The 24,161-nt window shown below is 41.2% G+C and overlaps 1 protein-coding gene across 1 annotated transcript; it reads left to right on the top strand.

The window, feature by feature from the left end:
- LOC134041146 (ovostatin-like) lies at positions 1 to 24,161 on the top strand. Its single transcript, XM_062487456.1, has 35 exons — positions 1 to 110; positions 629 to 812; positions 1,163 to 1,319; positions 2,423 to 2,475; positions 3,358 to 3,378; positions 4,431 to 4,599; positions 5,161 to 5,245; positions 6,055 to 6,166; positions 6,509 to 6,623; positions 6,816 to 6,925; positions 8,114 to 8,272; positions 8,646 to 8,873; positions 9,195 to 9,252; positions 9,709 to 9,854; positions 10,928 to 11,077; positions 11,622 to 11,792; positions 12,085 to 12,217; positions 12,773 to 12,869; positions 13,362 to 13,590; positions 14,155 to 14,278; positions 14,609 to 14,727; positions 15,176 to 15,227; positions 16,016 to 16,099; positions 16,985 to 17,161; positions 17,678 to 17,759; positions 18,235 to 18,391; positions 18,807 to 18,881; positions 19,862 to 20,027; positions 20,264 to 20,484; positions 21,042 to 21,257; positions 21,677 to 21,801; positions 21,979 to 22,069; positions 22,638 to 22,706; positions 23,637 to 23,742; positions 24,100 to 24,161. The coding sequence occupies exons 1-35, from the start codon at positions 1 to 3 to the stop codon at positions 24,159 to 24,161; spliced, it is 4,413 nt and encodes a 1,470-aa protein (XP_062343440.1).

The raw sequence follows: 24,161 nt of genomic DNA, 5'->3' as shown, positions 1-24,161 counted from the left end.
ATGGGAAGAGAACTTATCTCTTTCTTCTGTCTCCCAGTGAGAAAAATGTGGCTGAAGTTTCTTTTGGCTATTCTTCTCTGGCATGTAACAGCTGCAAAGGAACCTGAGCTGTAAGAACTATCCTATTACTACTATTAGTATTTGTGAAAAGGCTTTAAAGACCGTGCTAATCAGTGTTATCAATTTTTCTCTAAATTTAAATACCCCTAGGGGTCATCTTTTATATCTGAAGAGCTAAAGTGGAATGGGGATGGCAAGTGAATCATTCTCATTTAATATGATCAGACCTTCCACATATTGGCAGAACTTTCATGGAAGTTGACGTGTGTCCAGAAAAGGCAATAGCAGTAGTGACAGCTGGGCGCTTTGCTAAAACCAGGAGGGTCCAGGGCTCAGATAAAGGGCAAAAAGGCAGGAGCTGGAGGCAATACCAGAGCTGTGGGCAATACCAGGACTGGGCTAGTTCAGAGCTGCAGGACAGAGTGAGGAGCACTGGCAGTGTGTCCTATTTAATCTGAAGAAATTGGTGGGTACTGAATACTAATGATTTTATGTGTTTACTTTATCCTGTTGAGGCTGTTTCTCCTGTACATGCGAAATTGATCACTTTGATGTTCGGATTTCACAGGCAGTATGTCCTGCTGGTGCCTGCTGTCCTCCAGAATGACTCTCCAGGTCAGGTTTGCCTGCAGCTCCTTAACCTCAACGAGACAGTGTCCATCAGAGTAATCCTAGAATACAACTCTCTTAATACCACTATTTTTAAGAAGACCATGACAGCAAGCAGTGGTCTGCAATGCTTCAAATTCAAGGTAAGTTAATTTGAATTTATGTCCCCATGGAAAAGAAATGTAAACAGGGACAAAAGGAAAAAAAAAAAAAAAACCCTAAAGCAGAGAGCACAGGAAAGGAACAAACAGGGAAAGAAATAAGACTTTTTAAAGGGAAAAGGAAGCATAGGAGAGTAACACAGTAACAGACAAGGAGGCATTTTTTGTAGGCATAAGTAATAAGAAAAAGCCCAAGAAAGGGGATGAAGCTGGTAGAAGTGAGATTGTGTCTCCTTGTAGGAGCTCAGGCCACAGGTATTGCTGTTCAACAGGTTCTGTAGCAAATTACTTCAAGACTAACAATCTCCCCATGCTTTCCTCTTTCTTCACAGCTTCCTCCTGTCCACTCTGCACCACTGGCTTTCATTTCCTTCTCTGCCAAGGGCTCCACAGTCAGCCTAGAGGAGAGGCAGTCAGTGCTGATCTGGAACACAGACAGCATCGTCTTCGTGCAGACAGACAAACCCATCTACAAACCAGGACAGACTGGTAAATGTCTAGAACATGGGCCTTAGGAGGCAATTTCTTAAGAAAGAATTTCTTTGTCTGGTGTTTTTCAGGCTGAGCTACATTCCAGGCAGTTTCTTCAGAGTTTCTCTTAAAACTATTACAGTTATTTGCTGTGGAGCTTAGGGAATCATCCTCAGGATCTTAGGAGAATGTCATCCCATGATGTCTATTATTTTCTTCAGCCCCTCCTCCCAGGTGATAGAAGCTATCACTGCTGCTATTTCATTATTGATGACAGGCCAGGATAGTGGGAAGAGATGATTGGATCAGAAACTGGCACAGGACAATGCTTCCCTCTCTGGTGCTGGTCAGCATCAAAATAGTCTAAATAACAAGAGAGAAATCTCTTTAAAATGAATTATAAGTTGTTAAAGACAAAATCATGCTATTTACCTTCTGGCCTCCAATGTGTTTGGACTTTAGATTTTCATGCTGTATTCCTGCACTTATGCTATCCCCTTATCCATGCTTCTACCTGGCCATCAAGCAGAGCTCCATTTTTCTAGATCCATTCCTCAATTAATTTCTAGGCTTTAAGCTTTCTAGCACACGCTACAGGAAACAACAGAAGAAGACTTCTTCCCAGAGATTAGTCACATAATGCAGCCATTAGACTAGATTACTTTTACTTTAATTAGGATGAGTTCTATCTACATAGATACACAGTAGGAAGAAAAGCTTTCCAGTTGGAATTTGGTGCCATCAAGGTGCCAATATGGACTTTTTATTGGTAAAATGGCTTGATTTTGAGCTGGGGCAAGCATCAGACACAATCAAATTATGAAAAGGTAATGCAGTTCTTATTTCTTCAGTCATTCCTTTCTGTGAGGTTAAACTTTTTTGAAAGTAAACATTTCATTACTAACATTAAAGGAAACTTTTATGAAAGAGTACAAGAATTTGACACTAGGGGAAAGAACCTTAATCAAAGTCTATGTAGGACAGATGCATTTTATTATGTGCATCCTGTGCAAGCAGGACAGTTGGAAGATCCTGTGAAACCGGGAGCACTAATGAATGCAAATCATCCTCAGCCAAACAAACTATGGTCAGTGCTAACACCCTGTTCCTTGCCTTTCCAGTGAGGTTTCGTGTTGTTGCCCTGGATTTCAATTTTAAACCTGTGCAGGAGAAGGTGAGTGACCAGTAATGTTCCCCTGTATTTAAAATTGCTGGGAGACAACTTCTTCTCAAGTTTTACATAAAGCATTACTGTGGATAAAATGAGATGTTGCAGAGACTAGATGCCAAAGAATTAACCTGATTTACTAAGCACATGCTGTAATCCACCCTTTCATTAGAACAACAGGAAAGAAGGCAAGTGTGTAGCAGTTTGAATTCCTGGCAGGACCCCTTCTGTTATCACTGGGAAAGAAGCTCAAAACCCCCTCCACTTTGTTGCCACAGACATTATTTTAGCTCTGACCAGAAAGCCCATGGCTCAGTTTCCTGGCTCTTACAGTTCAGCAAATGTTGCTTGCAGGCATCAGTAAATCACCCACCTGGCACTTTGCCTATTTCAGGAATGAGGGAAATGAAAGAGAAAGTTGCTGCCACAATTATTTATTTCCTCAGAGGAATTCTTTCTGTTGCCAGCAGTCTCTCTTCATGCTCATAGTGCATAAGGAAATGAATGGAAGGATCTTCACTGGCCTCCTCTCCTGTGCTTGTAATGCAGGAGACAGCACAGTGGTAGCAAAAGAACTGGTGCTCATAAGAAGCCCCAGTCATGGTTTGTGTGCACCTCTGTAACTCTGCTCACTCATGCACTCTGAGACTGCACTAAAACAAGTACAATCAGAAACTGTCCCACCATTCTCATTTCATCCCTCTCCTTTATGCAAGCTTCTTATTGAAATAAAATTGCTGTTAAACTGATTAAAACAAGAGATGAGGGCCTCTGATTAATGGTTTTATACTGAATATTGGTTATATACTTCTCCCAGTCCTGAGGAAAAATAATTTGAGTTCAATCAGCCATCTAATATCTTCTTCCATCCTGTTTTTCTTCTTTCAGTACCCCTTGATTGCAATTCAGGTAAGAAATTTTTGTCTTTGTACTGCTTTATTCCAGGCACACGTCCTTGCATGGGTTTGAATGTGTCCATATACAGACAAATGTTGCTGCTTAGTACACCAATAGAAATTAACAGAAACTCCACAAAAACAAGGATGCTCTTTGAGCTTAACGTGGAAAGCACACCTATAATAATTTCAGCAGTCAAAATTCGTAGTGTTCTTATATCTGCCTTTAATTCCCCTCCCCTTCCCCCAGTTTGCTCAGCTTATTTTGGGGCATATACTTTTGTTACTCTAGTGCTGCTAAAAACTATGAACAAATATAGGTTGTGAATGCAACTACTAATTATGTCAGTACTTTCATGGCATTTTCTGGTGATTTTTAAAACAATTGCAGTTCATGTCTAGACAGCATACTTTCAAGTTTCCATGTTAGACTATGAAGTCAGAGGACTTTATTTTCTTTGCAGTGAGAACATACATCTTTTGAGCCCTCCACGTGTTTTTCTTCTAGTCATTGCTATAAAGAGTCAAGGAAATAGTGTGAATGAGTTTTCTTTAGTCTAGCTAGCACAACATATGCTGAGAGGAAAATGCCACCCCACTGAATGCAGAAGAAAGGTTTCTTTCCTTCTTCTGGCAGCTGAAAAAAAAAAAAACAACAAAACCTGGGGTTGCTAAAGGCCAAGATTTGTGTGGGATAAACTTGGCTGAAGGGAAAGCACAAAGATTTTCTTTCTCTACCCTCTTGACACAAATCTAGAGCAACATATACTAAAGAACAGGAAAGAGCAGTATTGTGCAACTTTCCCTGATGACTGAGACTAATAAGTAGGCTGGCAGAGAATGCCTAAATCATGAATAATAGATAAGAATCTAACACCATTAATAATAACTTGAATAATCAGACTACAAAGGCACAGTTTAACTCAATACACGTGCATTAAGCAGCTTCTCCAGCGAGTTAAAACAACCTGCTCTGTTTTCTTCTTTGTTGCTGGTTTTGTGTGCTAGTAGCAAAAGATTTCCCAAACAAAAAAAAAAAGTGACTCTATTTTTTTTTTGCTTCAGGATCCAAGGGGCAACAGGATCTTGCAGTGGCAAAACGTGAAGTCAGAGATGAACATTATTCAGCTAGAATTCCCACTCACTGAAGAGCCTATTCTGGGGAACTACAAAATTATTGTATCAAAGAAGTCAGGAGATAAAACAAATCACTCATTCCTTGTGGGGGAATATGGTAAATGCCACCCATTTTTTTTATTCAGTGTAGAAAACATTATTAGATATCAGCCCATATCAAGCAACCTTTTTGACTGCTAAAACTTACAAACAGCTTCCTGGCAAATGCAGCTTCAATTAGTTGTCATTAAGAACTGGGGAAAATATAAAAGAAAGAGAACAGTTAAAAAAAATATAGGAAACATTTACAATTTTTCACACATTCAGCCAGGAAAATAATCTGCATAAGAAATCAACAAGTTGATTGCAAATTTCAGTGAGACAAACTAAATTTTTTCCCAGTTATGTCCAATTTTCTTCACCAAAGTTCTGCAAGGCATCTGGATATGACAGGATTCACTTCAGAAATCCTGTCTTCTCTAAAAATGTTGCAGAACTACTTTAGTAAGCCTTTGCAGATCAGACCATTTCTTAATCACATTGCCACCCCGGTTCTGAGATCCCATTCCCTCTATGACCAGCAATAAGATATATCCTCATTTTTGCTTTCATCATAGGAGGGTCTGCAAATTTACATTATGCCAGTGTTGGGGTTTTTTCTTTTCATTCTTTGTCCTAGTGTTGCCAAAATTTGATGTCACAGTCTCTGCACCAGAAAGCCTTACAGTCCTGGATTCAGAGTTCACAGTGAAAGTCTGTGGGTTGTAAGTACCATGTGCAGAGTTATTAGGTAATATGCTGAAGTGGAAAGACTTCCAAAGGACTGGGGAAGAGCCAGGGCTTAGAGAAAAAGCCAAAATATGCAGGGGCCCAGAAGAGGTTGGTGAGGATCAGCTTGGTCATTGGAGCTTTCATTTATTTGTGTGCTCATCTCATTTTATTGTAAAAGTATTCAGTTCCACATGGTGTTCTACGAGGGGGATAAATCTCTTGAGAGGTTCCCTGGTAAAGTAGGATGTGTCCACTCCCAACAACCCACTTCAGAGGGAGACCTTCATAAAGCAGAGCACCATTAAATTCTAGCAGTGATGTTATGGTTCCAGCTGTATAACTCCCCCTACAAACTTGGTCCTTCACAAGGACCTTGCTTACACCAACACCAAGATCTTGTGATTTGGAATCCAGAGTTGAAATCCTGATCCCCTAGCAGATGTGAGGAGTTTTGCTTTGATTTCAGTGAGGCTGGAACTCCAGTTTAAGCTGAAGATCAGACAGTCTTAATTTGGTCAGTAGCCATGTCTCTTCATTATGTTTATAAAGGTATTTGTTTTTACATTCAAGACGTAGGTTTGTTTTATAGATTTAGGTGTGAAAAAGAACTTATTTTGATTTCTGAGTTATATTTTCTATTTTGTTAAATCAGGAGACTTAGGAAAAACCTGTGAAACTATTCCATGCTCTGGCTTCCCAGTTCACTGCTTGTCCTGGATCTATTCCAGCACACATTAGCTTAAGAAGATTTTTCAAGCATTACCTCACAGACCTCCTCAGATCATGTTTCCTCTTTGCCTAGATACACCTATGGCCAGCCTGTTGAAGGGAAAGTCAATCTCAGTGTGTGCAGGGATTTTGATTCATACGGGAGGTGCAAGAAAAGCCCAGTTTGTCAATCGTTTACCAAAAATGTATGATACAAAATTATTATTCCTCTTTATGCTTGTCCTCTCTTCTGTGTTCTTGTTTCTCTCCCTTTGCCCATCACACTTTGCTTTCTCTCTTTGAGGCTTCTCTTCACCCTACTCATCTCTTTGCTTGTGTGACTAGCTAGGAGCTCAGGGCACCTCATTTCTCTTCTTGGCTTCCTGCAGTACTGAAGGATTGACATGTTTCTTCTTCATTACTCAGTTTCCCATAAACATGGATAAATCATGTTAAAAGCACTGGGAAATGCTTTTTGATGATCCTTGACAATAGGATCATTGTCAATATGATCCTTGGCAATAGGATTTGGCTTCTTCCCTTTCCAGCTGGAGAGAGATGGTTGCATCTCCCAGGTCCTCAGCTCCAACATCTTTGAGTTGCATCGCACTGGTTACATGAGGAACCTTGATGTGAAAGCCACTGTGACAGAGAAAGGAACAGGTAACCCCTTCCAGACAGACAGAAACAGCAAAAGCCATGTAGTCAAGAAGGAGAGTAGGAGATATCCTCTGCTACCTGGGTACAGGAATGTCTCCCTGATTTTGCAAGCACAGTGACCATCTCCAGGAAACTCTGAGGATGCTCTGTGCAGGACAAAGTGTGTCTCCTCATGACTCTGGGCATGTCTTCCAGGCCTGCAGTTTACAGCTGCTCAGGTTATTTCCATAACTCGAGTGATGAGCACCATACAATTTGAGAACGTGGATCACCACTACAGAAGAGGAATTCCTTATTTTGGACAGGTAAGCAAGAGCTTGGAGGGCTTGTATTGAAGATGATTGGCAGACAATCATGAAAAAAACAGTGATGGCAACATCTAGGAGACTGTTTTGGGTAGGGGTGTTCTCCCCAACCTTTTTTTGTTACATGCCATGCCCTACTGGTAATTCTGAATACTGAAGACTATTAGTTTATTCTGACTTTGATTCTGCCAAAAATACTTGAAGTCTGAACAATTCATTAATTAGCATTTCTCTAACTTGCATTTTAAGTTTGCTATAAATCACTGCCTCTTCCTTCAGAACTGACCATCACATGCCAACCAGACATGAATAAAAACACCAGTGGATGAGGGAAAAAAAGAGGGAAAGGAATTTAGGACACACATAAAAAATCAAGGAAATAACAAAAGTTTCTGTCTCAGAAAGGTTTTTCATTATTTTGTTTCACGACAATACCCACATAACTATGTCAATGGTTTAAAGGGTAGGGATAAATCTCTCTCCTTCAGTCCAGCTTTTGTCAGTGAGGACAGGATAAGGAGGCCAAGTAGCACTGAAAGGAGACAACATTGTCTTTCAAGGGTGGTTTTTTTTTTTTCCCTCTGTAAAGTCTATACAACATTATTATTTGGTTCCCATTCCCACTCTGTTCTTTTTCTTTAAAAAAATCAAAATGAATGATCATTTCTAGCAATATAGAATTTACTTAATGGGATCTCTTAATCTGGTGGTTTGTTTGATTGTTTGTTTAACACATAAACAACAGAGACAGTGTAGACAGAATCAGAAAAAATGTTCAAAACAAAGATGTGGAGAAAAGGTTTTCAGACACTAAAAACAGCAGCAGCTATTGAGCTACTTGAGCTACTTTCAAGACTAAAGAAGGAAAAAAGGAAGGGAGAAAATAAATTTTTAACTGGAAATATATAGTCAGAATGGACTGATCAGGAAAGAGATGAGACATGAAAGTTCTTGCTCCACAAAAGGACATTATCAGTGGCGTGGCAGAGGCTCAACTCCCACTCCAAACCTCATAAGATAGCTCAGATAGTTGCCAGAAAGTGAAGAGAGACATTTCAGTTTCAAGTGTTGCTTTGAAGGAAGATAAAGAAGTAATTCTGCTGTTTGGAGACCAAAGGAGTGCAAAATCAGTATCTGCATGCAGAAAGACAACAATATGCTCAACATGTTTCACATTCCCTTTTGCAGATCAGGCTGGTAGACAAAGACAGTACTCCAATTTCCAATGAGGTTATTCAGCTATTTGTCAATAACAAGAACACCGACAACTTCACCACGGATCATAATGGTATTGCTGAGTTTAGCATTGACACATCCGAAATGTTTGATCCCGAGATCAGTCTGAAAGTGAGTATGAAACAAGGCTGAAGAGAGGCACACAGAGACATGGCTGCTTTCAAACTGAACCCAAAAAAAAAAAAAAAAAAAAAAAAAAGATGGGATGAGGCTCCAATTCTGGTAATAAAAATATGTTTCCTTCATCTTTTTTCATGGTCTAGAGCTCTCAAAAACTACCATAAGAGGAGTGAATTTTGAATTTGAATTGTTGCAAGGCAATGGCTTGCTGCAGGGCTGCTCTTCCTTTCCAGTTTGGCTTTAGATGCCGTTCTTACCTATATGCATTACATGACTTAATCATTCTGATGTCAGAATGTAATGACGACTTCCCTAGCGATATATGTTTGTCTTCCTTTTCTTCCCCGCTCTCTCTTGTGTTCAGGCAATTTATAAAACCAGTGACCACTGCCACTATGAAGGCTGGATAGAGCCTTATTACCCAGAAGCATCCCTCTCCGTCCAGCGCTTCTACTCTTGGACTAGCAGTTTTGTGAGGATTGAGCCCTTGTGGAAAGATCTGAAATGTGGACAGAAGAGGATGATCACTGTGCACTATGTCTTAAACACAGAAGGATACAAGAGAATCAACACCATGAGCTTCTACTATGTGGTGAGTAGGAGGCTGTGGGTTGATTTGCTGAAACGTATTTACTGGGCAGCTATCTGGCAATCCATCCACAGGAATTAAAGCAGTGAGTGCTCTTCATAGTATTCTCTGTCCCCCTTCCCCCTTACTTTTGCTTCTGCTTTGTGATCAGCAGCAAAGTTGCCAGCAGCAGCAGTGGAAGCATTCAGCTTGCCCTAAGGGTTTTGTTTAAGCATTTGATATCATCTCATTGTAGATTTCCCTGTCAATGAACAATGAACCTGATTGCTGCTTTCTCCCTCCAACTTCTGCCAACTCATACATGTCTTGATCTTCTCTGCACAGGGTATGGCAAAAGGCAAGATTGTCCTTACAGGGGAAATTAAAATTAATATCCAAGCTGGTAAGTTAAGTTGCTGATTCATATTTTTGGATTAAAATAAACAAACAAACACCCAGATGGTTGACTATAGCAGTTATAGGGAGGGCCACATCTCTCTCCACCCATGCATGTGTGCATGATAGCAGCACTACCTCTAAGATCACTATAGAGTCAGGTTTAGTCCAGCAATTAATTAATTTTATATGAGTCAAATAGTGCTCTCTAAAGAGACATAGGGAATGCAGAGTGTCTGCTTTAGGGTCTTACCTGAATATGGCCACATGTTCAAATCTACAATGAATCTGAGACCACCTGGATTAAACCCAGGCCCGCCACCTCCTGGAAAATTGTTCAGTTTATCATCTAAGTCCAGATCACTCTACTGACTGGTACAGTTACATACCCGTTGAGTTTGGCTACTACTACAGTAAATCTTTGATATTCCTTCCTTATTGGTGCCTCTATTTCTTCTAACAGGTCAAAATGGCACTTTCACCATTCCACTTGTGGTCAGTGAGAAAATGGCTCCAGCCCTTCAGTTGCTGGTGTACACCTTACACCCTGACAAGGAGCTGGTGGCAGACAGTGTTCAATTGCCAGTTGAAAAGTGTTTCAAAAACAAGGTGAGAGGCACTAAAATATGGCAATCCTTACCTGCTGTCAGATAAATACAAATTCTTTGTGCATTCACCCACAAGGTATTTCCAGTTTTGTTTCTTGTTTCCTTCCACTTCTTTCTACATTGCTCCTTTCATTTTTATTTTTTTCCTCTTTGGCCTTATATCTTTCCTCTACCTTCTGGCCTTATTGTCAAAAGATATATCTTCTTTTAACATTAAAAACTTTTCAGGAGACCCACATAAATCCCAAATGATTCTTGCTTCTCTTAAACTCTACCAGTGTTCCATTCAGTTTTAAGACTTTCTATTCTTCAACACAGTGAACACACTTTAGACTTTTCCCACTTCATCATTCAATCAAATTTTTTACACTTTTTTTGTTGAAAAATATAGTTTGGGTTTACCACAACTAAATACAAATAGAAAATAAAGCCAAAATAACATTCTGGGGTTTAAGTATTTCTTCCTTTTTTTTTTTTATTCATCATTATAAACTCAGATTTCACTAGTAAGATTTTTCTAATCTTTAGATCCTAAAAGCTAAAATGCCTGAAAAGTATTGAACAAGACAAACCAAGTGACATTAAACAAAATGTTTCTAGTTACCCATTTCTAGTTACCCGTCCTATTTTTTTCCTCTTACCTAAAATAAATGTGAAATATATTTCGTTCCAAATAAATTCAAAATCTGTTATATATATATTTGCTAACATGGGCCATGGACCTAGGAAAAGTACAATTTGTTCAGTGAAGGGATTATTGCACGTAGTCAAGTCATTATAAAGTTCAATTTAATTCAATAATGACAGCAAAAGAATCACTTTGTTTTAAATCACTTGAGGTAGGCTTCATTTAAGCTATCACAGGAATCTAAGTGTGCTTATTGCCCAAGTCCCTGTTGTAACAGAGCCTGGTCAACAGCTACAGTGGAGACCAGACATCCTCCTCCAGGCAGATCTTCTGTGCTTTACCAGAAAATCCTTCCACTCTCCTTCTCGCCCTCCACACACATACACAGTCAGAGCAGCCCCAGCAGCACGGGTCAACCACGCCAACATCTGTTTGACGAATTTCAGGTCCGCTTGGAATTCTCTGAAAAGCAGATGCTCCCAGCTTCCAACATCAGTTTGGTCATTGAAGCTGCTGCCAACTCCTTTTGTGCTGTGAGGGCAGTGGATCAGAGCGTGCTGCTCCTGAAGCCAGAGACAGAGCTGTCCATGGAAATGGTAAGCTTCCAAATGCCTTGTCTCCTTCCACTGCTTCTTCCTCCTCCATTACAGCGTTTCTCCACTTGAGATCATTAGACTGAGTTAGGCTTCTATAGCATCTGGCATGTGATGGTCATAAGCCATCTTTAGTATGCCATAAACAGGTTTTGTTTCCTGTGGATTTTAAATCCTCTTTCATGTGGGATTTAGTTTAACTTGTGACTGGTCTCTGGCAGCACACCCCTCCAGCTTATCCACTATTCCCAGCTTTGTTGCTGAGGGTAGACCCTTGCTGCAGCAGCTGGATCATCAAGGAAGATACTGAGCAAGATCAGACCCAGCACTGGAGTACCCTGTGATACATGGCTGGTTACTGGCCTCCAGCTAGACTTTGTGCCACTGATCACTGGCCTCTAATCCCAGCCACTCAACCATTTCTCAGTCCAGGAAACAGAGCACGGTTTCAAACAGGCTGTCATCTCGGTTTTGGCAATTTACGGTATTTGACTGTAAGTAACGTTGTTGTTTAAATAGACAGTTCCTATTTCCTTACTCCTCACAGGTATACAGCCTGCATCCCCTACAAGACTTTCAAGGCTACATCTTCCATGGGTTCAATCTAGAAGAAGACTCCCAAGAGCCCTGTGTCTCATCTGACCACATCTTTCACAAAGGCTTGTATTACACACCTGTAATGTCTGGATTAGGCCCAGATGTGTATCAATTACTCAGGGTAAATGTCCTGTACATTACCTAAATATGCTGAAGTGAGTTTCTGCTTATGTTAGATTCTGCAAACAACCCTATTAGCAAAACTCATACATGACAAACTCTCCTCTTAGACCTCTATTCTTAATTGATTCTGGTGCCTACTGTGATTTTCCAGCACACAAAGCTCCCAAAAGTCTGTATACATATCTCTGGGCATCTCTGTGGTGGAAACACAGTAATGGGGAAGAGGGAAGAATGGAACAAACGTCAGCTACAGTGTGGTTACAGCTAACACTAAAATGTGTTTTTTACAGGATATGGGAATTAAATTTTTTACCAACTCAAAGGTTCGACAACCAGTTGTATGCACTGGTGAGACTGTAAGACGTCAACCATATGTAATGAATGCAGGACACATGGCTTCTGCACACCATGTCAAATCATCAGGTAATACACAGGACAGGAAAGAGACTTTACCTTTGTCTTTAAAGGAACATTAACCACTTTGGTTTTGATATTAAATATTAGCCTGGCACAGAATGAGGTAGCATAAGATAATGGCCAGTGCCCAAAAGAGTCTTTCAGGTCTACACTTCTGATTCATGTCCAATTTCACACTGGGAATTGTGGGCAATTGTCAGTGTCACACAAAACTAACACAGTTGACATTGATCCCCTTCTGACCAGAGCTAGTTGGAAAAGACTGCGCCACAGAGTGAACAGTAATTAGAGCTAAGAGACAAGTAATCTGAGTTCTAGCCCTAGGTCCCATGTTCATGAGACACCAAAACACTTCAAGCAATGTTTTCTTTTTCCTTTGACACCAGGTTACATCTGAGAGATCTATCAGCAACATTTAATAATATCTGTGTGCCATTATGTATAGTCTCAGGTAGAAGGAAATGGTAAAACACTTTGGCCCATGTGCATTCAACCCTGCCCTCTCTGGGCATCTGCATTATATGAACCAGGTTTTACTAAATTCTCATTATCTCTTACCAGGTGAAGCTGGTAGGGAGGAACGAGAGAGGACATTCGTCCTTGAGACTATTCGGGAATTCTTTCCTGAAGCTTGGATTTGGGATATAGTTCCAATTAAGTGAGTACTGCTTCTTTCATATTTTTGCCTTGCCTTAGTCCTAAAGGAATTACTAAATATGTTCTCTGATGTCCTGCAAGGTGGCAATCCCTTGCCAAATCTTCTTTTTTGGCCCTAAACCTAGTTTTTCAATCATCATCTGCCCATCCTTTCCACAATCAAATTACCAAAGATGTCCTTAAGGACCCCTGTTCCCACAGCATGTGTACCATGATTCATGCTCTCTTCCTCAGAAGGACACTTCTATTTAAAATACGGATTTGCAGAACAAGAACTCTGAGTTTTCTTTCCAAACCCAAGGATATGATGGGCAAAAGAACTTTCAAATGGACTTTTCTCAAATTTTAGTTATAAATTTCAGGGATTGTATGTGGGATTTCTGCAGATAGAATTAGGTAGTTCTGGTTTTCAAAACTTGTTGCCTCTACTGAGAAGCAAGTTATCTGAAATTTACCCTTTCTAAAACTTTCGTCCTTTCTCCATTCTCACCAGCTCTACTGGAAATGCCAGCATCTCATACACCATCCCTGACACCATCACCAAATGGAAAGCCAGTGCTTTCTGTGTGGAAGAGTTGGCTGGATTTGGCATGTCTGTGCCTGCTACCCTGACAGCCTTGCAGCCTTTCTTTGTTGACTTGACCTTGCCATACTCTATCATACGAGGAGAAGATTTCCTGCTTAGAGCCACTGTCTTCAACTACCTTGACCAGTGCATTAAGGTGTGTACTTCTGCCCACATTCTTAGACCTTAACCCTTCTCCAAAGAAGCTCCAACAAAATGACTGGTGTAGGTGGCCGGCTCAGCTCTTGACTGAGGTGCTGCTCATTCTAGCTGACAACAGATTATCCTGACTGGATTTGTCCTGTGAAACCAGTACAGAACAAAGGGAGATCTTGTGAGCTGTGACTAGGGCAGGTCTGTGAAGCAACTGTCTTAAGATACATAGAGAAAGGAAACAAGGGCTTCACAGAGTGTCATTCACCACCCACAGTTATGCAAGCCATCAGTGGTTTCACTGGGGCCTTTTCCCTAAGAATCAGGTGTGCATAGGATGCTTAACATCCTCTGTTAACAGTTAAACTGTTGAGAGAAGCAAGAGGGACAACAGTTTAGATTACATCTGATGGATGATTAATCAAACATCATAATCTGAGGCCTTAAATCTGCTGTACACTTAACTCTAGATGTAAACAGATAGTGTCCCACCCCCACTAACAATAAACCACCATTTGCAATATGGTACAAAACCTTCATCCCATTACACTACTCTTTCTATTCTCAGATTAATGTTTCACTGTCAAATTCCCTTGATTATCAAGCCAAACTCATCTCCCCAGAGGATGATGGATGTGTCTGTGCCAAGCAAAGAAAGACCTATGTCTGGAATATTTTTCCCAAAGAAATTGGTAAGTGCTTTGAATTTAATTTGTTTCAGTTCCAAGACTGATGCTAATTTATATCTCACCTGAAAAAAACTTAATCCTTTTCCAACCCAGAGAGCTTGGCCTACCACTGTTCTTTCCAGTTGTCTGGGTTAAAGAGCTGCTCCACAGCTTCAGTGTGTTTATCATTGCCATTTTTAGAGATCACTTCTCTTCCCATATGTCTCACCTACAATGACTGATCATTCATTATGTTGAACTACTTTATCTTATTCATCAGATGAAATTTCTTACTTTGTCAGTCATCCTGCATGGCAGAGGTCCATTTTTTTTTCTTTTTTGCTGCTATTTAAGGTAATGTAGTGCTCAGCATTACTGCAGAGACCAAGGATGATGAAGGTTGTGGAGACAAAGCTAACAGGAATGTCAGTATTGACTACAGGGACACCCAGATAAGAACACTGCTGGTTGAGGTACTGCTGACAGCACTTGCTGTTTGTCCTATACTCCGTTTCATAAGGAAACTAAAACACAGCAGAAGTACCAAAAGTAAAATATTTCAGCTTCCCTAAAGAACTCCTGGTATGGCTCCACCTTAATTTGGTTGGGACAGGGTCTGGCTGTTCAATCTAAAACCAAGTCCACTCCCATCTGATGTTCTCTATCATGAGGATCAGTGGGTGTTGACAAGTGCATGTCTTCCTTGTGCAGAGGAGAAACTGGAAATGAGGGACCCTCATCTGATGTGATCTCCCTTTTAGGAGCAGCCACATCATACATAAACTTGTAAACTGTTGCTTCAATCCATTTGTTTTATTATATAGGACTTTGGGGAAGGGGGTGGCTTTTTTGCCACTGACTTTCTTCTGCATGCTTTTGTCTCATACACTGCATGTGTCTCTTCTTTTCATCTCCATGCAGCCTGAAGGAATCAGAAGGGAAAAGACTCAAAGCTCCTTAATTTGTACAGAAGGTAAGTGTCTTATGTACTACTGTCTTGAGAAGAATTGAAAGAAGGGATGGAGTCTGCACCCTTTCCTGCAGTGTTTGTTGATGCTTTCCCTTCCCTTTTTCCCAGAGTTTTCCTTATGACAGCTAGTGTGAGTGTAATAGTTGAGCTCCCTGCTACCTGTGTGGTCTGGTGCAAATCACTGAGGCAGCATCTGTGCCTTGGTCAGATGTGCTCAGATGCTGCAGGAAGGCTGCTATAAACCTCTCAGAGGGAGACAACAATTCTGTGCAAATTATGTTCTGTGTTTCATTCAGTCGTGTTGACTGCTGTCCTCTCTTCCATGGACTGCTGTTTTCCACCTCTGGTGGGAACAGGAGAGGGAATGTAAGGTTCCTTTCCACACCATCTCAGTGCTGGCAGCAAACAGCTCCTAAGGTTTCCTAATTGGCCTAAAAGAGGCAAAAAATCTGTTCTGACCCTCACCAACTTCTGGTAAGGCTCAGAACAGCTCCTTCAGTGATAAAATGCCAGTTGTGTCACTGAAGGAATCCCCAAGGGTCACAGATACTACAACCTGTGAGCACCAACCTTACCCTGTTTTACTGTTTTTCATTGAGCAATGACAGTGATTACACCACTTTATCTGTTTTTCTCAGTTTTGATTTTGATGTGCCCCCTTGTCTCTTTATGTTCTTGGTGAATGCTGTGAGTTTCACTTTATCGTTTTCTCTTGTGTGCAATTTGTACCAGGAGCATTTCACTGTTATAATTAGTATTCCTAAACAAATGACAAATATTTTTCTCCACAGATGATGTAGTTATTCGAGATATAGCTCTAGAGCTACCTACAAATGTTTTGGAAGGATCAGCCAGAGCCTTCTTTTCTGTTGTTGGTAAATACATAATTAATTAAACCTTAAAAAAGAAAATATAGAAAATGCAACATGAAACCTCTTTCAGGATTCAAAATGTGAGTTTCCATTCCTAGTGTGGGAAACTTTTGAGAAAAGAAACTGATTCTCATCTTGTCCAGCAATGCTCTGCATCAGCAAGATGAAGTTTAAATATCAGTTGCGTCACTCTTCACTATTCTGTTTAAATTTAGTGCATCTGAAAGCCTTTCTTTGAAGCAGCAGCACAGTTCTGACTTATGACCTCAGCCAGATTCATGCCAGTACAGCATTCTTCTTCACACCCACCTACAAATCAGAGATGGCAGTGGAGTCTATTCAGTCTTTTCAGGACATGGATTTGGTTACATGACTCATAAGCCATAAAATCCTTGCTTTGCAATGCTGGTGACTTTTAGAAGCTCATTCCAGAAAACCCTTGCTGGGACTGTGCCACCTTTCCAAGAAATAGCAATTAAGGGGTGGCCTGTGATACATCTGCTTTATCAATGTCACTTTGCAGCATTAGCTGTTAATTTTGCAATAAATGCTTGCAATAAATAGCTCTGGTTATTCCCTTCCATCCTTTGGAAACAGAAATTTCCTGTAAGCTTCTTTCATTTCCAACAAGAAGTATCTGCTTAAAGTGGCACCAAAATAAGGAGTGCTTCTGGTAAGGGCAATTTAGACTCTGTAAGGAGAGGCAGGAAAGGGATTCTTTGTTGTCTGCAAAGCAGAGCAGAACTCAGCACTGAGAACTTTCCGTTTTTTCGGAAGGCTCCCAACCCCTGCTAGAATTTTATGACTCTGCCTGTGGAATGGACATTATGGGCAATTTCAGTGGCCATGAGCTGTGCTAATCCTCCCCTCTCATCTCCTCTTCCCTAGGTGACATCATGGGCACTGCCATGCAGAACCTGCACCAGCTCCTCCAGATGCCCTTTGGCTGTGGGGAACAGAACATGGCCCTCTTTGCACCCAACATCTATGTCCTGGATTATCTGAACAAGACAGGACAGCTGAGTGAAGAGGTCAAATCCAAGGCCATTGGATACTTAGTGAGCGGTGAGGGCTTTGTGGTTCCCTTACAATGTGTGCTGAAATTCCTGTTGAGGGCCAGTAAGGAAGCAGCAGCAGCAGCAGCATGGCTATCCTGGCAGATGGCATCACAGCTCTAGCACAGCCCAGCCACCCAAGTATTTCCCCTGAACAAGACATTTTTTTACTTTCCTTCATCTTCTTATCTTGTGCCTTTTTGCTGACATTCAACTGCCATGTTTCCTTTGAGGTTTTGTCTTTCAGTCCTCTTCTCTTTTCCCACTCAGTCACAGCATGTATCCTGATCCTGTAGGTTTAGTTGGAGCATCAACCTGATAGAGCTGTCCCTATTCTTTCAGTGTTTCTGCAAGACAAGGTGTTCTGTATTTCCATTTATAGGATCCCTCAGAGCTCCCCTCCTTCTTGGTAGATGCACATTGCCTTTCCATTCTTTCCCACTGTGGTTTCAGACAAATATGTTAGCAAACAAAATAGGGTTTTTCTTTTACATCCAAGAACTCTTCCTTTTCCATGTTCTCTCAGGCTACCAGAAGCAGCTGTCATACAAACATCCTGATGGGTCCTACAGCATCTTTGGCACCAGAGATAAAGAAGGGAACACCTGGTGAGTGACTGGGAGCAGAACTGGCTCAGAGATGAATTTGCATTCCATTATTATGGTGCAGGTAAGAGGCAGCTTTGCTGGCTAAATCAGATGTACAGAGCTGTCTAGGACTGGATGTTGGAAAGTACTAAAGGACATGTCTCTCCATCCTCTGCCAGGCCATGTGCATGAAAAGAAGTTGATCCCTAAAGACCCAGCTGACTTTCTGATTGATACTCCTGCTGTCTCCTATGACATCCTATGAGCACTGTGGTGCTCTGTAGACAGGATCAGCCAGAGTGTGCTGGAAATCCTTCCCATGTCCCATCTAGCTACTACTCCTGTAACTATTCTCTCTCTGAAGAGCACACAAAGAGAAAGCAAGCCACCAACACACTGGCTGTAACTCTTCATGCTCTTCAACAGCACGAATGGGATTGCTGATTTCTTCTGTTTCTTCCAGTGCTCATCTCACAGTTTCATCTTTCCCTTGCAGGCTCACTGCCTTTGTGTACAGATCATTTGCACAAGCTGGTCGCTTAATCTATATTGATGACCATGTCCAGTCTCAAACCCTAATGTGGCTGTCAAGCAAACAGAAGCTAGATGGCTGTTTCCGGAGTGTTGGGACACTCTTCAACAATGCATTGAAGGTAGCAGAGAATTACTATTTGGTCAAATTTATAATTTTTCATTAAGAATATGTTCTTCTCTTACTGCCAAAAATTATGTTTCACTCCAAATGCCTGTCTTGTTCCAAGGGCTAATTCTCCACATCTTATAATGACTATTTTCAGCTCAGTTAGCTTTCATACACCTACTTTATATGTCATGTGCACCTGAGATATGGTTACAGGACTGTAAGCTTGAAGGAATGCTGGTTTTTGGATTTAATAGCAAAGGCTTCTCTGGATTTGTGAGCTATTCAAGAGCTATGTGAATGCTCTCTTTCCTTTTGGGCTGCCTCCAGAACTGTCTTCACTCTCTCAGCTGGGATGTGGCAATTCATATTTAAAGGCTCTCATCTGTTGCATTTACAGATGATTCCTCTCTCCATATTGTTTTTAGGGAGGAGTAGATGATGACCTGTCACTTTCTGCCTACATCACCATTGCCATGCTGGAAGCTGGGCACTCCAGTTTGGTAAGGAGATTTACCTGATATTGTGATGGAACTGCCCCCCGTTTTTGCCTTGGGTCCAGCATCTGATAAATTGTCTAGGTAGTAAAGAGAGAGAAAGAGAGGGAGAAAGCTCTCAGAGTAGGTAACCATGCTCTGTATCTGCAGGGGCTGCTGTGATAGAGAAAGTCCCCATCCCTATACCTCTTAAACCACCAGTATTCAATCAGAAACTGTACAAACCTCAGTGGGATTAGATCTATTTGCAGGACACAAAACATTTAGTGACACCCTTTAGTTTCCAATAAAAAGACTTGACAGGTAGAAACCCACACATGACAGGTAGTAATCCACACCAGTATGGCTTAGTCTCAAAGACAGCCCAGTAAAGAAAGTTGTTGCAGGTATATCTATAAAATCTACAAATGGAACTAAAAGATATGTTGGAAAAACAAATGTCCATCAGAGCAAAAGCTGATAAGTCCTTTCCAAAAAGTTGGCAGTACAAAGGGAACTACAGAAGAGATTATGGGCTTCAATACACGAGTTAACCTGCACTTTTTCATATCCCTTCTGGGGACACCGGAGTCAATCTATACATTTTTTTGTGTGTGTAAACCTGGTACAACATTACAGAATTAAAGTTACACCAGAGTCAGTGAGGATAGAAACCACTAAGATTTGTTCAAGACAACTAACTCTTGCCTGTAGAAATGCAGAGGAAATAATTTTCACAGAGATAAGCAGAAGGAATTATCTGTGAAATATATAGAACAATCTCATCAAGAACACCATTAAAAGCTATTTGATTTGTTTGATATTTCCTGCAAAATCCCTCCTTAAGGAATTCTGTATTCTTTCTCCTGAAGTCACTATACAAGCTGAAGTCCCACTCACATTGCTGTAATAGTGACAAGATGAGGAACAAATTCAAAGAAAGTAAATTTTTGAGCATCTTAAGACTACTATCCTGAATTAGACCCATATTCTTTTTTGTTTTAAAGTACCCTGTAATCCGAAATGCCTTTTTTTGTCTGGAGACTGCATCTGAGAAGAATATCAGTGAAGTTTACACTCAGGCACTCATGGCCTATGCTTTCTGCTTAGCTGGCAAGGCAGAAAAATGTGAATTATTCCTTGAAAAGTTACAGAAATCAGCAAAGGAAGTTGGTGAGTTTCAGTCATTTGGGGATTTTGGGAAGTGGGACTATGGAACAGACCTTAATGATGGTCTAACCTTGGCAATATTGAGAGTGTGGGCACATGAACCAAACCGTGTGAATAATCCGTGGAGTTAATCTGCAGGGAGTCCTTTTGAGGAAGAGTCCTGGACACAGTGAGACTCCAAGGCAGTGCTGAGCAGTGACACCTGCACTCAGTACTGGCTCCTCTCTTTGTTTATTCAGATGGCTCACAGCACTGGGAGCAGGAGGAGAGGTCACCATCAGACAAATCTCCCTCCTTCCTTGACCATGCCCCTTCAGCTGAAGTTGAGATCACCAGTTACGTGTTGTTGGCATTGCTCTACAAACCCAACCGGAATAAAGAGGATCTCACAAAGGCCTCAGGGATTGTGCAGTGGATCATCAGGCAGCAGAATCCCTATGGAGGTTTCTCTTCTACCCAGGTGCCAAAACTACCTTCCACTCCACATCTAGTCCTAGGAATCGGGGCACTGTTTCAGGGTTCCAGCAGGGTTCTGGCTACCTAGTCCTGTTTCTCTTTTCTACTTGCTATCTATGAGAGAAAAAAAAAATTAGGAGACCAAAAACTTCCCCCCTCCCCCCCCCCCCCCCCCCCCCCTTCTTAACTATAGAAAGGTTAAAACCATGCAAAAGTAATTTGACTAGCAATAAATACAGATATTTGTGTCGGGGATGAGCCTAGAAAACACCAAGCCCCATCTGTTAGATGACCCATGAGTTCTGTGTAGGTCTTCAAAAAACACAGGCTTCATCTCTGCTGCTCAGATTTTATGTTCTGAGACCCTTGTATAAGGGGAGAGATTCTTCTACCCTAAAGCATACATGGGGAGAATGAAATGGCTCCTTTTGTATGGGAACCCTGGAATTACACACAAATTCATAAAGAAGCAACTGTGATTGGTATTGCAACAGTGACTGATCTCCTCTGCTCCGATCATGCTGTGTAGCCAATTGTCTTTATTATTTTCTTTTTCTTCAGGACACAGTCATTGCCCTTCAAGCACTCGCTGCTTATGGTGAGGCCACCTACAACTCTGCTTCACAAAACAGAGTCAAGATCACTTCCATAAAGCCTTTTGAGAAGGTATTTATTGTCAACAATGAGAATAGGCTCTTGCTGCAACAGATTCCCCTTCCAGAGGTCCCCAGCAAATACAGCCTGACAATGAATGGCAGTGGATGCGTATTTATGCAAGTAAATGTCTGCTTTCTTCTTCATTGTGCCTGACATTTTGCATACAAGATAGCCATTGTTTTGATGATTTTCTAGCTGACTTCACTTTATTTTTCCTAATTGCTTGATTTCCCTAAACCACTTAAACCCTCTTTTCCCAGTCCCACATTCTGACTCCTGGGGAGTTCTGGCATGGAAAAAGCGTCCTTTCTGATCAACATCTGGTTTCTTTCTGGGAGGTGACTCTGGGTACCAGCACCTTCATTGTTAAAGAGTAGAAGTCTTATGTGTTCATCATTGATGTAAGCAAGGATCTTCCACATAAAACCAAGTTTTCTGGAAGCATTGCCAGAAAAGTTCACTACATCTGATATTTGTCTTTTTGGAATGCAAAGAAAACCTTTGGCATTCTTGAACAAAAGGGTTTTTCCCTCTTCCAGACAGCACTGAGATACAACATTCACCTTCCAGAGGGGTCCTTTGGATTTCTGCTTTCAGTACAGACATCAAATGCTTCCTGCCTACAGGATAGACCAGCAAAATTTGATATTGTCCTCATAAGCAGGTAACGTGCCATCAGCAAACCAGCTGTGCTGATGACAAGACACACAGAGAACATTGCTGTGTGTTTTCACTTCAGCTTATGATGTCGAGAACCACAAGTTGATCAATATGCTGATGTTATCAGCCTGTAAGACACAGTACCCCAGAAGATTGCTGACAGGGCTCTCTGTTGTTTCAGTTACACGGGGAAACGCAGCAGCTCCAACATGCTCATTATTGATGTGAAGATGCTCTCTGGCTTTGTTCCTGTTAAGTCCTCCCTGGATAAGGTAAACTTAGAGGAGCAAGGCTAAATTACTCCCCACAGGGACAGAGGAGAAAACCAGAGGCATGGTTGAGAACCATTCAGCCACAGACCATGCGAGGTGTTTGCATGGCTGCACTGTTCATTACTGGGTGGAGGGAATGCACCCCAGGGAGCTTCACACACACAGACCCTCCTATATTTAAAACTAGGAAGGGTTTCAGCTCAAGCCTGAGCAGGTGGGAGCTGCAACCAGAGCTGGAACTGCGCAGGTAGGGAAAGGGTGGGAAACCTCTCTCTCAGACTAGTTCTGAAACACAGATCACACCAGAGTCAGGCAGAATTCCCCAAATGAATTGCAGTGACCTGTGCATTTAGAAAGACCTCATGCCCACAACTAAGTCAAGGGATAGGTTTTTGTCAATCCTTTCAATCTATTCAGCAACATGTGGACTCTAAAAGCCAGCTACCAGCCCTTGAAACTTGACTAGGAGAAGAATGAGTAGTACAGACATGCAGCAGTTAGGTTCTGAGGCAGCACTTATTTTATAATGTTTTACAAATATATTTATCTCAATTTTCTTTTTTCAAAGCTCATTGACAGTCATACAGTGATGCAAGTAGAAAACAAGAAAAATCACGTTCTCCTTTATCTGCAAAATGTAAGTTCTGGTCACTGTCTATTTGATTTTCACAAAGGATGGAAACAGCATGTAATAGGTATAACCACAATATGGACATACCCTATATGGTGCATTTATCATGTTCTCTTCCTCAACAGTTTTCTACTGTAATCATTAAGCTGCTTACTTCTCAAACTGCATGTAACTTCCCAACCTTCCAGACAGCTTCAAACAGATACCTGTCCTACAAGCAGCTAAAAAAACAAAACCAAAAAAAATTTAAAAAATAAGCATGTTGAAATTAATCAGAATTCTTTCTCTTTTCAATAAAAAGCAGATAAACACCAGAAAAGAGGTTCCCTTGTGTATGTCTCTTTGGTAGACTTCTTATAAACCTTGGTCCTTCTAACAGGACAGGAAACACTGCTTTTATTCTCCTCTGGAAAGATTTCATTTTCTTCTCTTACACTAGATCATTGCAAAATTTTGCTTGCAATTTAATCCCTCAATCAGAATTTACTTAGTAAATCATTTGCTCAGGGCACTGTAGAACTAACAGAAGCCAATACCCCAGTGATGCACACTGTAAATTGATTCCCAGTTTCCTGGTGGCACATAATGTCCATGTCTGAAATGGGAGAGATTGGAACACCAGACTTTATTGTCCTGGCCACTGGGAGATCCTGGAAAATTAAACTCAGTCCTTTTGGACAATCTTCCCACCCCTGACAATAGAATGTGTAGTAATTACAGAATCAGGTGATACAAACAGGACAGAAAATCTATTAACTTTTCAGTTCAGTTTCACTTTGGACTCTCCAAATATGTTTAGATAATGGTTGTCCCATATCTGTAGGTGTGGCATCAGTGGGATTTGGAATATGTGAGGGTGGTCAGTTACTCCCCTTGTCTGCTCTAGATGGTGTTGTACAAATAAAGACTGATGTGATCTCTGACCTTCCATTCCAGATCTCACAGAAGAAAAGGAAAGAAATCACTTTCTCAGTTGAGCAGGACTTTGTAGTGACCCACCCCAAGCCAGCACCTGTGCAGATCTATGACTACTATGAAACAGGTATGTCTTTGATTTTAGCCAGTGCGAAGTGTGGCGGAGGGACAGGGACAGCAAAAACACTGTGTGCCTTAAGGGAGACCCAGAACCAGCCCTGCTGCAACCAGCCTCTTCTGAACTCCATCAGCACCTGAATCTAGGGCCAGGGATGAGACTCATTTCATTTTAATGACCTTGGTCTCATGCCCAGGGTGATCAAACAGGCATGACTAGAAAGTTGTGAAAATACATGCACCAGACAGAATAAAGGATATGTCAAGGATCTCCAGTTTAAAAGTGCATAGGTTATATCCACCTCCAGGGAAAGGTGCCAGAAATATTCTCCGGGTTAACAAGAATATTTCTATCCTTTTTCTCCAGAAGAGTATGCTGTTGCTCAATATTCATCACCTTGCAAAGAGGTTGTTGCAGAAATGGACTAA

The sequence above is a fragment of the Cinclus cinclus genome, chromosome 2, assembly GCF_963662255.1.
Source record: "Cinclus cinclus chromosome 2, bCinCin1.1, whole genome shotgun sequence".
In the NCBI taxonomy this organism is placed as follows: Eukaryota; Metazoa; Chordata; class Aves; order Passeriformes; family Cinclidae; genus Cinclus; species Cinclus cinclus.
The sequence above is the reverse complement of the archived record's forward strand: the minus strand, read 5'-3'. Positions and strand labels throughout refer to the sequence as shown.

Bases quoted from the DNA above. Each gene is read 5' to 3' on its own strand.
- LOC134041146 (XM_062487456.1), top strand. From the start codon at position 1: ATGGGAAGAGAACTTATCTCTTTCTTCTGTCTCCCAGTGAGAAAAATG. The intron at 18,392-18,806 runs GTAGCAGAGAAT...TATTGTTTTTAG, and splicing joins TCTTCAACAATGCATTGAAG to GGAGGAGTAGATGATGACCT. The intron at 22,070-22,637 runs GTAAACTTAGAG...CTTTTTTCAAAG, and splicing joins TTAAGTCCTCCCTGGATAAG to CTCATTGACAGTCATACAGT.